The sequence below is a fragment of the Heterodontus francisci genome, chromosome 26, assembly GCF_036365525.1.
Source record: "Heterodontus francisci isolate sHetFra1 chromosome 26, sHetFra1.hap1, whole genome shotgun sequence".
NCBI classification, from domain to species: Eukaryota; Metazoa; Chordata; class Chondrichthyes; order Heterodontiformes; family Heterodontidae; genus Heterodontus; species Heterodontus francisci.
In genome coordinates this window covers 60,625,703-60,638,538 of record NC_090396.1, presented here as the reverse complement: position 1 = coordinate 60,638,538, position 12,836 = coordinate 60,625,703, and the positions used below count along the sequence as shown (strand labels likewise).

Here is a 12,836-nt window from a genome sequence, read left to right as displayed (position 1 = left end):
AAATCTGAAATAAAAGCAGAAAATGCTAGAAATACTCAGTAGGTCTGGCAGCATCTGTGGAGAGAGAAACAGAGTTAAGGTTTCAGGTCTGTGACCTTTCATCAGAACTGGCAAAGGTTAGAAATGTAATTGTAGCAAGACTTCTTTATTCCTGTACTCCAATCCCCTTGCAATAAAGGCCAACATGCCATTTGCCTTCCTAATTGTTTGCTGTACCTGCATGTTAACTTTCTGTGTTCCTTGTACAAGCACATCCATGTCTCTTTGAACATCAGCACTTACAAGTTTCACACCTTTTAAAAAAATATTCTGCTTTTCTATTCTTACGACCAAAGTGCATAACTTCTCACTTCCTTACATTATACTCCATCTGCCATCTTGTTGCCCACTCACTTAACCTGTCTATATCGTTTTGCAGCCTCTCTGTGTCCTCCTCACAGCTTACCTTTCCACCTATCTTTGTATCATCATCAACCTTAGATACATTACTCTATGTCTCTTCATCGAAGTCATTAATATAGATTGTAAATAGCTGAAGCCCCAGAACTGATCCTTGTGGTACTCCACTATTTACTGCCTGCCAACAATTCTAAAGGGGGTGCAGAAGCAGAGGGACCTACATGTATATGTGCATAAGTCATTGAAGGTGGCAGGACAGGTTGAGAGAGCAGTTAATAAAGCATACAGTATCCTGTGCTTTATTATAAGGGATATAGAGTACAAGAGTAAGAAAGTTATGTTGAACTTGTATAAGACACTAGTTCGGCCTCAGCTGGAGTATTGCGTCCAGTTCTGGGCGCCATACTTTAGGAAAGATGTGAGGGCATTGGAGAGAGTACAGAAAAGATTCATGAAAATGGTTCCAGGGATGAGGCATTTCAGTTATAAAGATAGATTGGAAAAGTTAAAACCGTTTTCCTTGGAAAAGAAAAGGCTGGGAGGTGATTTGATAGAGGTATTCAAAATCATGAGGGGCCTGGATAGAGTAGATAGAGAGAAACTGTTCCCACTCGTGAAAGGATCGAGAACAAAAGGGCACAGATTTAAAGTATTTGGGAAGAGAAGCAAAAGTGACATGAGGAGAAACTTTATCATGCAGCGAGAGGTTAAGGTCTGGAATGCACTGCCTGAGAACGTGGTGGAGGCAGGTTCAACTGAAGCATTCAGAAGGGAAATATACAGTTATATGAAAAGGAAGAATGTGCAGGGTTACGGGGAGAAGGCAGGGGAATAGAATTGAGAGAATTGCTCTTTCAGAGAGCCAGTGCGGACACGGATTGGCCGAATGGCCTCCTTCTGTACTGTAATGATTCTGTGATTCTGTGAACCTGAAAATGCCCCATTTATACCCACTTGTTCCTTCCTGTCTGTTAACCTTTTGTGTGGCATCTTATGAATGCTTTTTGGAAATCCAGGTATACTACATCTACTGGTTCCCCTTTATCTACCCTAGTAGTTACATCCTCAAAAAACTCTAATAAACTTGTCAAACAGGATTTCTCTTTAGTAAAACCATGTTGACTTGTTCTCATTATACTGTGTTTTTCTAAGTGCATTGTTAAGACTTCCTTAATAATAGTCCAGCACTCTATTCTCCAATATTCGCAAATGGGCACTGTCCCAGGACAGTGTCATGGGATCCATAGAAGAGGATCCTTCTGTACTCTCTCAGATGATAGTATACTTACTCCTACTCCTGCCATTCTGCCAGTGCCCTTGCTGGTGCCTATCAGCCAGCTGGAACAGGTTGCTGCAGCTCAGGGCAAGATGCTGCAGTCTGTAGCTGGGCCCTGTAGCTCCAGAGCTGTTTGAGGGAGTCCTCCAAGGCCATCTGCAGTGTTCTCAATGGAGGCCTTGCACCTCCCAAACTCCAGCCACTGAGAAAACACCTCATAGCAGCACTAGGATAATCAAAGCAATATGAAAGGCAGGCACTAAGGGAATGCACAAGGGTAAATAGTTTAATTTTGTTTAAAGTGTGTGATTATTGATTTGATAAATTTGGTTTTGCATTTGAGTATCATGTTGGTTTTCATGTTTGCGGTCAAGTGAGGGAAAGATTAAATTGTTGAGTGAAAGAGGGCAATGTGATGGTGATTGTAAGAAGAAAGTTAAGGGGTGTGTGACTGCTGGTGCCCTCCATTCTCTTCCAGCAGTTTGACTTGCTTTTTGGGGTCTCATTCATTCTACCCTCATGTTCTCTTCCCAGAGGCATCCCCAACAGTCCACTCATGTTTGGATCAGAAAATTTGTGAAGGAGGCAAAAAGAACAGGAGTGCAAGAGCAGCAAAACCTCTCTGTGTGCAAACAAAATGAACTTCAAAAGGGCGAGGACTCAGCAGAAAAAAAACCTGGAAATCGAGCAGCAGCCAGAAGTAATTAGCAGCAATTTATCAGTAAATTCTGCACAATCCCTTTAAATACTGCTGGCGAGGTTGTCTTCATTCTAGTTACCAGGTCAGCACAGGGCATTCGATTCACTGGGGCCTTCCAAAATAGCAATCACGGCCTGCAATCAGTGTTGCTCACTCATCCAGGTAACTATCTCCCTCATCTGTAGCTTGTGGGGGTACAATACTCTTGTGAGTGCTCCCAACTACACCAAGATGGCACACTATGCACTTCCCATCAGAAGTGTGCCTGTGCATCTTGTACGCCATTTTGGGTCCTTGGGTGCCATGTGGCATCTGAAAACATTTGCCACATGGTCTAATTTATCCTCCGTGGTGGGCTGAATTTTACTGGGATGGCAGAAGTGCTGCAACTTGGGCTGAAAGTGGGAGGCAATCCAGCTTCGGTGGGCGATGGGACCCAGGGCTGTATTTTGTTGGCGGCAGCCAATTAAGTGGCTGCCACCTGGACTGCTGTCCTATTAAGGACATTAGCCTACCACCAAGAGCTGCTGGTTCAATCAGAGAGCCAGCAGTTCAACAGTACCACACTAATGGTGTCCATTGTTGAGGCTGCAGCTCCAGGTAAATTGGGTTGGGAGTAGCAAGGGCCTGACAAGCAGGTGATTGGCATGGGGGTGGTGCCACTGCAGGCAGGTGACACAGTTGCCGCAGTGGCGGCCATTTCTGCTGGAGATGGGGCCCCTCCGTGGGCCATGGAGTGCCAACAAAGTGGGTTCCCCCCAATCCGGAGCCCTCTGGGAGGCAGGCAGGTTTCAGTTTGTTTCTACTGTGCCTACCCATTGTTTTTTTTTTATGTTTGTACTTTGGGCCAGGGCTGTTCATTTTTCTATCAATTAATACCCTCTCTGCCCTAACGCTTTGTCTTTCACCACACCATTAACATACTTTGCTCCATGACCTTCTGGTCAGTTATTCTCTGGGACCTTGTCCTATCAACGCCTTCTCTTTTGTTATTTCTTGCCCCACCCCGCTTTATTTGCTTAAAACCTATTACATTTCTAATATTTGCCAGTTCTGATGAAGGGTCACTGACCTGAGACATTAACTCTGCTTCTCTCTCCACAGATGCTGTCAGACCTGCTGAGTATTTCCAGCAATTTTTGTTTTTATTTAAGGTTTAAGAAAAATACTGGGCCCCTAGGAAAAGCAAGACTACCTATAAAAGGACTACAGTGAGTTCAAAGCACAGTAACAAGAAACTCTTCAGATATTGCCTCAAACCGCTCTACTTTATTTTTTCTTCTGCTCTTTTCAGTCTCTATTTGCATGTGCGTATGGCATATGCATGCTAGTGTGGGGTGTGGCATGTATCCGTAGGTGTTAACTAAATTGGAGTTTAAGTTTAAGTTTTAATAAATTTCACTTTTCTTCTTTAAACCTAAGAAGGCCTGTTTATGCTAATTTTTTTTGCCCTATATTTGGAAAGTGGTGAACAAGGATTCACCAAGGGAGAGCTCAAAACACAATGGGCTGAATTTTATGACTGTGCCGCAGTTTGCAGTGACGCACTCTAAAAATGGCGTACATCCTGTGCAGATACGTCATCCCTGAGCCCCCACGATATTACGTGTGGGAGCTCATTTAAATAGAGGGGGCGGAGTGGCCGCCCCCGATGGCAACAGCATCCGGCGCCACCCTGGAGGTGCCAGTGCCATTTTTAAAGGGCTTTAAGCCCTTAACACACATTTAAATTTTTAAAGATGGCTTGCACTTAATACGTTTTAATAAATAATTAGGAGATGGAGGCCCTTCCCCATCCCCCCCAATGGTCATTTCATTGCCCAACATGACTATCCATCGATTTTACAAAGACCCGAACTTTCCCCCCCAACCTTCAAACTTTTGCCCTTCAACCCCTTCCCACCAGCCCCACATCCCATTAAAATTGATTTCCCCGCTCCTCCACCCCTCTCGCCCTGAAAATTCTGTTGCTCCCCCCGACCCACCAGGTTTTCGCCCGGAACTCCTGCGGAGTTCCGAAGGCGCAGAGCACGAATGGCAGCCGTAATATTGGAGGGAGACGGCTGCTGCCTGCAGGTAAGTTAATTTGAATGTCATTAGGGCTCATTTTAATATGGAGATGAAGGGGCCACCACCTGGTGGCGGGGGCCGCACTGAAGTCCCCCCGCCGCCGGTAATATGCGGCGGGCCCTTCTCGATGTCGCGGGTCAAGGCGGGCCTCTCCCCACAGAACTTTACTGGCCCCGCACCGCGACCTGTGGTGTCGAGGGGCCAGTAAAATGCAGCCCAGTGTATTTAAAAGTAAATCCTGTTGCAATAAGACCAGGTGAAGGCTAAAAGGGACCCCTAGACACCTTTCTCACCTGTTCGTAACAATGCACTTACCAAGAGCTGCAGTGACCAGCTGTGTATGGAATTTTATCACCAATGATGGAAAATTTCGAGCGGTTAGATGTTGATAAAGGATGATACTATAGATGGAGTGCAGTGCATCTTGTCCCGGGAAACTCACAGCAAAGACACAGAAATGACGCTGAAATTAAAAATTATAAAAAGTGTAAGTTCTAATTACCTGTGCAAGAATGTGATAACTGATCTCAGACAATAAATTTTTAAAACTGCAAAATCAGTTTGTTCTTGGCTAAAATTGCATATCATACAAAGCTATTGAAGGTGGTAGACTCCAAAGCTGAACAGGAAGATTTGAATATACATAATTGGGCAGGCAGGTGGCAGATGTAATTCGCTTAAGAGAAATGCTAAAAATGAGCATAAGATCTATAATTATTCTGAATAACTTTAGGAAAGACATGAGGGCGTTGGAGAGAGTACAGAAAAGATTCATGAGAATGGTTCCAGGGATGAGTAACTTCAGTTATAGATCGGAGAAGTTAGGACTGTTTTCCTTGGAGAAGAGAAGGCTGAGGGGAGATTTGATAGAGGTATTCAAAATCATAAGGGGTCTGGACAGAGTAGATAGGCAGAAACTGTTCCCTCTCATGAAAGGATCGAGAACGAGAGAGTACAGATTTAAAGTAATTGGTAAGAGAAGCAAAAGTGACATGAGGAAAAACATTTTTACGCAGTGAGTGGCTAAGATCTGGAATGCACTGCCTGATAATGTGGTGGAGGTATGTTCAATTGAAGCATTCAGAAGGGAGTTAGACTGTTATATGAGAAGGAAAATGTGCAGGGTTATAGGGAGAAGGCAGGGGAACGACACAAAGTGAATTGTTCTTTCAGAGAGCGGGTCCGGACACGATGGCCTCCTTCTGCACTGAAACAATTCTGTGATTCTGTGAACTACTTTTTCCAAGTTTTTACAAAGGAACACATGAGTAACATGCCCTCTCCAAAGAAAATTATCCTAAGTAAATCAATGAAATTGTTATAAATCAGCTGAAAGTCCTAGCCTAAATAGACTCAAAACAAATAAACCCCAAGAAGAGATGGTATTTATCTCAGACTGCTGAAAGTGACTAGGGAAGAGATTTGTGAAGCAATAACAATCACTATTAAGGCATCATTTGACATGAGAATATTGGAAATAGGTTAATATGGCACCCATATTCTAAAAGGGCACTGCAATGACTGCCCCCATACCTATGCAAGATAATGTTATTTTCTGCCTTGCTGTGAGCAGCAGAATCTGCCAAATTGCTCCACCAACTAACCACAGTGCTTCCACAAACTTTGCCTCAACATAAGTAGGCCAAAAGCACCTCAGCTACAACTTGTTGAGTGGCCCATTAAATAGCCACAGATCAGGGCCCATCTTGGTTCCTAATGCTTGTTGTTTCAGAAGTGGTTAAGGAAGGCCTTGCCTACTCATTCCTTGAGAAATTTTGGTATGCTGACGTTGCATCAGCCCGCTCAAATCAGTCATGTCATATCTCACTCTTTCAAAGTCTTTGGATGCATGCAGGGGTCAGACCTGTATGCGCTCCATGAGTTCAATTATGCTGCATGGATTGCAGCCAATTGAACATTACGTGCAATGAAACCTCAGGTTTGTCTTTGTAACATTGCCAGAAGCAGCACTATTCAAATGAATTTCACGCCCTCAAATTGCATTGACAGTGCTTTTTCACTTAATAAAAAATGCTGTTATAATATGAAATGTTGCAAAAGTGAAGTTCTCCTTCACTTGCTGCTTGTTTCATGAACTGCTGAGAAAGTCCATGTGCTGCGAGCATTGAAAAATTGGGGAATGTAACAGGCAGGGCAAGGATGGCAAAAGTGATATTATTGAATGGTGTTTGTATAGAAGAAAGATTGTAAACTAAGCCCAATAAAGCCCTGTTCTTTTATAGCTAAACTTTGATATGTTCCTCTAATTCCCCATAATTTTAATAGGGTTTATTAAATTGAAGTATCTTGGAATAATAAATAACCATTGTGAGTAAAGGATCATGTGGCCTGTTCTATTCTTCACTGCTGTCACCTCTTTACCCATGCCTTGTTGGGTAGGACTTTTAGTCTCTGATGGGGATGAGTGCGGGGGCAAGTGTGGAGGCAGGAGGCTGCGAAAATTAGCGCGGCCGACTGGCATGCCGGTTTGACGTTGCCATTATGGCCATCAGCGATTTTGCTCAGAAGGAGGGAAGGCGGGACCCAGCAACCTGTCTGATTCAGATAAGCAGCCAATTGTTCTTGTTAACGAGCTTGTTGTCAGCTCGTGAAGGGCCAGTTTGGAATTTTTGTGAGGCACATGAGCTAACACTGGATCAGGAACAGTCCAGGTGCAAGGAGGCAGCAACGCAGCAGGGAGCCAATCATGGCCGTGCCATTCAATTAGGTGCAATTAGGTGTGCCCATAAAAGGGAGCATGACTGAAAGGGGCACTCAGCCATTGGCACATAGCCCCATTGGGTGAGCAGAATTAGCAGAGCAAGTGGTCTGTAAGCATTCGGGCAGTGGAGGGGTCGTGACCCTCCGGGGACCATGGAGCTATAGGGGAGTGGGGATGCTCCAGTAATCATTGTGATGGAAGCTGAGCACAATGGGATTAAAGTTTTCAGTAATTGGGTTGTGTTGTGATGAGGATCAACATCCTCAGCAGCAGATGCAGAGCCCTGAGCCTGAGGAGGGTGTAGGATAGGAACAAAGGGCAGGAAGGCAATGGGGGCCATACCCGCAGCATTGTGCGTACTGTCAAAGAAGAAGCTACCTAGACATGTCGGAGAAAGAGTGCTGCAGGAGATGGTCGCTGACATTGTGCCCTCATTGCAGAAGACCTCAGACCTTGCAGCACTGCTCATCATGCCCTGCCAATAGCCGTCAAAGTCACTGTGGTATTTAACTCCTTCCAAGGATCAGCAGCGGACCTTGGTGGTGTCTTGCAAGCGGTAGCACACATCTCACAGTCACTGATGCCCTGTTTGCGAAAGCTGGACAGTACATACAATTTCAGACAGATGGGGTCACAGGCACAAAGGGCAGTGGGATTTGCCTCCATTTATGGATTCCCACAGGTACAAGGCATCATCAATTGCACTCATGTGACCATCAAGGTGCCGAGCGAACAGCTAGTGAGATTCATCAACAGAAAACTTTTCTACTCAAGGGCTGCATTTGCGAAGCATGGAGCAGCACTGCCCCACGTGCCAGACCTCTGCCTCTCCTCCTGGTAAACTGGAGCTTGCATGCTGATTCAAAACAACAGCCACAGTAATGTCTCCTATCATGCCATTAAATTGACCCCGCACTTTCAGAGTCCCGCCTCCATCTTCACCCGCTGCTAATCGGCTGCCAAACCCATCCTCCAGCCAATTAGCAACTGACGTCAGTGAAAATCGCAGGCCATGACTATTTGCACTCCCCCAACCCATGTTCGGGGTCAGGACCAGAAATGGTACCGATGTCGGGTTCCTGACCAAGGAGGCAAAATCCTGCCCATTATTTTTATACTCACAAGTTTGCTCCAAGTAACTTTCTTTCTCAATTGTGCCCCTGTTAAATAATATTGTATTACATCGTAATGGGGACTGAATATTTCTAACGCAATTTTTATAAGAGACTTTAAATGATGGGAATTAGCAATGTATCATCTTAAATTTGTAAAGCTGAATAGAAAATATTTTGCTGATGCAACATTCTAACTATATAATAAAACAGTATAAATAAATAAGGCTCAATTTCCATTACTGGCTATATATTTTGCAAATATTAGACCAGTTAGAACAGCACAAATTTATTTTAGATTGTCTGATTATGACAGCCAAAATGATTTTGTTGATCTAAATCTGGTGCATTGAGTGTTACACTCATGGTTTTTGAAGTAGGACTGCAAGTGAAGTGAATGCTTCTTCTTTCCAGCATTTTGTTTTTGGAGGAATAGGCAAAGTCCAGAGATCTTTGATCTGTTGTGTAAGGTTTTGCGCAGAACACACTGGCCATTGGCTGTGCCACTTCCAATTTACTTCCATGTTTTCTGTGATGTATTCTACTTAGAAATGCAGGAATATACAGAGGAACCAATTGATGCAGGAATATCTGGACCACTGTCAAATTATAAACAGTATTATTTCTAAAGACAAATCATGTATAATTAGTTACCTGAAGCCTAGAATCAATTGTAAAGCTGCCAGCTGTGGGATTCATGCAGGCAACATACTGACAATTATGAATATCTTTTAATGTCAACTTGACCTTATCATACCTAATAGAGAAATATGGATGTTATTTTAGTACAAATTAATTCACTCAATCATTAACATGCAACTTTTCATTTCATAAATTAGTCACTTTTTAATGTTTTCATTTCTTTCAGAATTTATATATACGCGTGCAATTGCTATACATTTTTTTTTACAGGACATTTGTAGAATGATGCATTAATACATAGGGGGAATTTTAATTCCTGGGTGGGAAGCCAAGACACGCAGGCCAACCACCTGCTTCTATGGGAGGCCTGGTCCATTTTAACTGAACATACCACAGGCCAGCTGCCCACCCAAACTGGCGTCCAAATGAAGTTCATCGGCTTTGAGCCAAACGATGATTAGGGAATTTGGAAGCCACTAGCCAGGAATTTTGAAGGCAGAAAGATGAGAGAACCCGTGATGGCAGTGGCTCAAACTTTTTTGTGCGGCTTATCTTACAGGGCCTCCGCTGCTGTCCTTCAGGTTTTATTGCATCACTTAGGTTTTAACTCCTGTTCTGTCAAGTTTCTGCTGGAGGAAGGAAGTTAAAATCCTCTCCTGTGTTGGCATGGGGTTCTCCAATGATAAAGTGTTAACATAAAAAGCATTACCCAAAATTATGTCACAAGAAGTAAGGTTAATGCAGATACAAAGTGAGCACCATATGAAATATTTTAATATATTAAATAGATATATAATGCCAACAATTGCATTTTAAAGATTCTAAGTAGATTACTTACCAATGTCCATGATCCAAATGTTGTCTGATTAGTGTATGAGGTGCTACTGTTCCATACTTATCCACCTCAGGCATGTTCATGTCATCAATAAAATAGATTAATTTCTTGATTCCAGGCGGGCTGAAGTTTCTTCCTGTTTTCTTTTCTAATGGCTTCTCAAGAACAGCTATAGGGAGTCCAGAATGAACACTTCAATGTGTTTATTATAATGATAACACATCTTTGACATTCAAGATTTTCTCATAAATATTGCAGTCTAGTAGCAAACAAGTTATGTTAGACAAATTTCAAACAGTTATGGCTATAGATATGGCCTTTAGTAGAAACTGACTTTACCTGATCAAGAAATCTGTAGGATTCATCAATTTTCTTCCAGATTAATTGTTATAATGGCCCGGATTTTGTGAGGGTTTTTGAAGGTGAACTGTCAGTGTTCGCCAACATTACCCTGCAACTTCAAGATTTAGTGCAAGCACAGATAAACACAGAAATCCTGAAGTTGTGGTTTATCCCTCAGGATGCTAATGGTGGGGGATGGTCATGCTGTTGAATGTCAAGGGGAGGTGGTAAGATTCTCTCTTGTTGGGGATGGACATCGCCTGGCACTTATGTGGCATGACTGTTACTTGCCACTTATCTGCCCATATCTGTATATTGTACAGGTCTTACTGCAAGTGGCACAAACTGCTTCATTATTTGAGGAGTTGTAAATGGAACAGAACACTGCAATCATGAGCGAATATGCCCACTTCTGACCTTATGATGGAGGAAGGTCACTGATGAAGCAGCTGAAGATGGTTGGGCTGAGGACACTGCCCCAAAGAACTGCTGCAGCAATGTCCTGGGCTGAGATGATTGTCATACATCTGTACATAAATGGCAATATAAGGAAGCAGTACACAGAGGAATGATCCAAGTTATGTGGCAGAAGGATTTTTTGCACATTCTCATTTCTGTTATGCTACATGTAAAAATAGTAAATGTATTCTAATATAGGCATTCCAAAAAATAAAGGGTCGCATTTTACCATCGGCGACAAGCTTAAAAATGGCCGGGCGCAAGTGCATTATTTACTCTGCAGAGCTGCTGCGATATTCAGTACTCATTATGAGGCCGGGGCAGAACAGCACCCCCCCCCCCCACCCCATTGAAGATGTGGAGGGGGCGGGCGCTCCATCCCCGGCAATGTCATCCGGCACCACTGCACACGTGCCACCAACATATTTAAAGGGCTTAGAACCCTTGCTGGCAGTTTAAATTTTTAAAGGAACAGTTAATATTAAAGTGTTAAAAATAATTAAAGAAATCTTTCCTGCCCCTCTCCCACCTCCCAATAGCCTTACATATCATTCCTGCCCACCAACCCCCCCACCACCCCCGCCAAATACATACCTTGAGTATCTGACCTTCCCCCCACAAAGATCAGCAACTTTTACCTTTACCCCTTCCCATTACCCCCTCGACCAATCAGGTAAGTTTTTTCCCCCAGCCCCTCCCCACCCACTGAAATACTTCCCTCCCCCCCCCTCCCCACCTGTGTCTCGCATCGGATCTCTGGTTGCTGGAGTGCCAACCACCGACGGTAATATGGGAACAAGACGGCTGGTGCAATGAGGTAAGTAATTATTTCTTAATTTTAATAAATTAACATATTATAGTGATGGTCCTGTCACCAAGCAGCGGTGGGGGGGTCGGGGGGGGGGGCGGGTGCCATGAGGCCTTGATGCTACCAGTAATATGGAGCAGGGCTTTCCTGGCGTCGAGGCCGTGCTGGGCCTCTCCTGGGGGCAATTTCTAGGCCCCCCGGCCACGACCCCAATTTCAGGAGGTTGGTAAAATCCAGGCCAAAGTTTTTTTTATCAACTTTGTACATGGTGCAAGATTGGTCTTGCAATTATTTTGATAAGGGAAAGGCATTTTAATAAACATTATTTGATGAAATACATAATTTTGTTCTAAAATATACACACTGGGAGCAATTTTTGCAGCATGTTCAAAAGTTATTTAAGGGTATCTCACTGCTTTCAGGTAAAGCTATGTAGAGCTTTTAAAAACATATTTCTTGTAGCAGTTTGTGGGATTTTGAGCTTAAAGGATTTGAAAGTGCTTGTATTTGTCAATGCAGGTTTTGATCTGTTAAGAGACTTCAGCATTGTAGTTATTTCTAGATGGAGGTCCTTCTAAAAATCTCACTCTTAGAGAAGGACAAAGAGGTGCAAGAGGAAGGAGAAAATAGAGCTAGAGCTGGACTGTGAATAAATAGAAGGATTGCTTACTTTCCCAACCGCAGTTAAAGACCTAGAACAACCTACCTACAGTTCTGTGAGAATCACTGCAGAAGAGGGCTTTAATTCACTACAGAGGCAGTGACAGAGTTTTGTCATATTGTGTAAAAAGACCTGAAGCTATCAGGTTTGACTGTTGCAATTAAGGTCACTGCCACCCTCAATTTCTTTACATTCAACTCCTTACAGGCCGCCACAAAGTGTATCAGCCACATCAGCTAGTCTGCAGTTCATCCCTGAATCAAACAGGTGACTGATGCCTTGTGTTCTACAGCAGGTACGACAGCATGGATATACCAAAGCAGCAAGATTGGGCTCTGGGATAAAACAGATCTCAGAATTTCTCCAAGTCTTTCAAACAACTCACCTGCATTCAAGCTTCCACTCTATTAATGTGTAACTAGTGTATAATGATCAGCAGCACATCATTCAGGTTTGTGCCTGCTTTCCTGGAAGCTGTCATCATGCTTTCTCCTTACAGCAGAGAAGGTTTAGAGGAGATTCAATGGAGGGGTTCAAAATCATGAATGGTTTTGATAGAGTAAATAAAGAAAATGTTTCCAGTGGCAGAAGGGTCAGTAACCAAAGGACTCAGAGGTAAGATGATTGGCAGAAGAACTAGATGTGACAAGAGGAAACATGTTTTTTACACAGCGAGTTGTTGCAATCTGGAATGCACTATATTTTAACAAACAGCCGCATTTGGCGCCTGTTAGCAGCCTTACCAGGAGCACAGAGCATGAAGGCAGAGCAGGCCCATAAGGTGGCCTAAAGGGTAAGTTAAATTTATTG

The 12,836-nt window shown here is 43.4% G+C and overlaps 1 protein-coding gene across 1 annotated transcript in view; it reads right to left on the bottom strand.

Moving 5' to 3' along the window:
- The window catches only part of LOC137384384 (dynein axonemal heavy chain 17-like), a 1,056,876-nt gene that overhangs the window by 369,809 nt on the left and 674,231 nt on the right, over positions 1 to 12,836 (bottom strand). The window contains exons 48-50 of the mRNA XM_068058353.1: positions 9,760 to 9,925; positions 8,934 to 9,036; positions 4,761 to 4,908 (exon numbers count right to left, since the gene is read on the bottom strand). Of these exons, the coding sequence (XP_067914454.1) occupies positions 4,761 to 4,908; positions 8,934 to 9,036; positions 9,760 to 9,925 (417 nt within the window). The remainder of the gene's footprint in view (positions 1 to 4,760; positions 4,909 to 8,933; positions 9,037 to 9,759; positions 9,926 to 12,836) is intronic.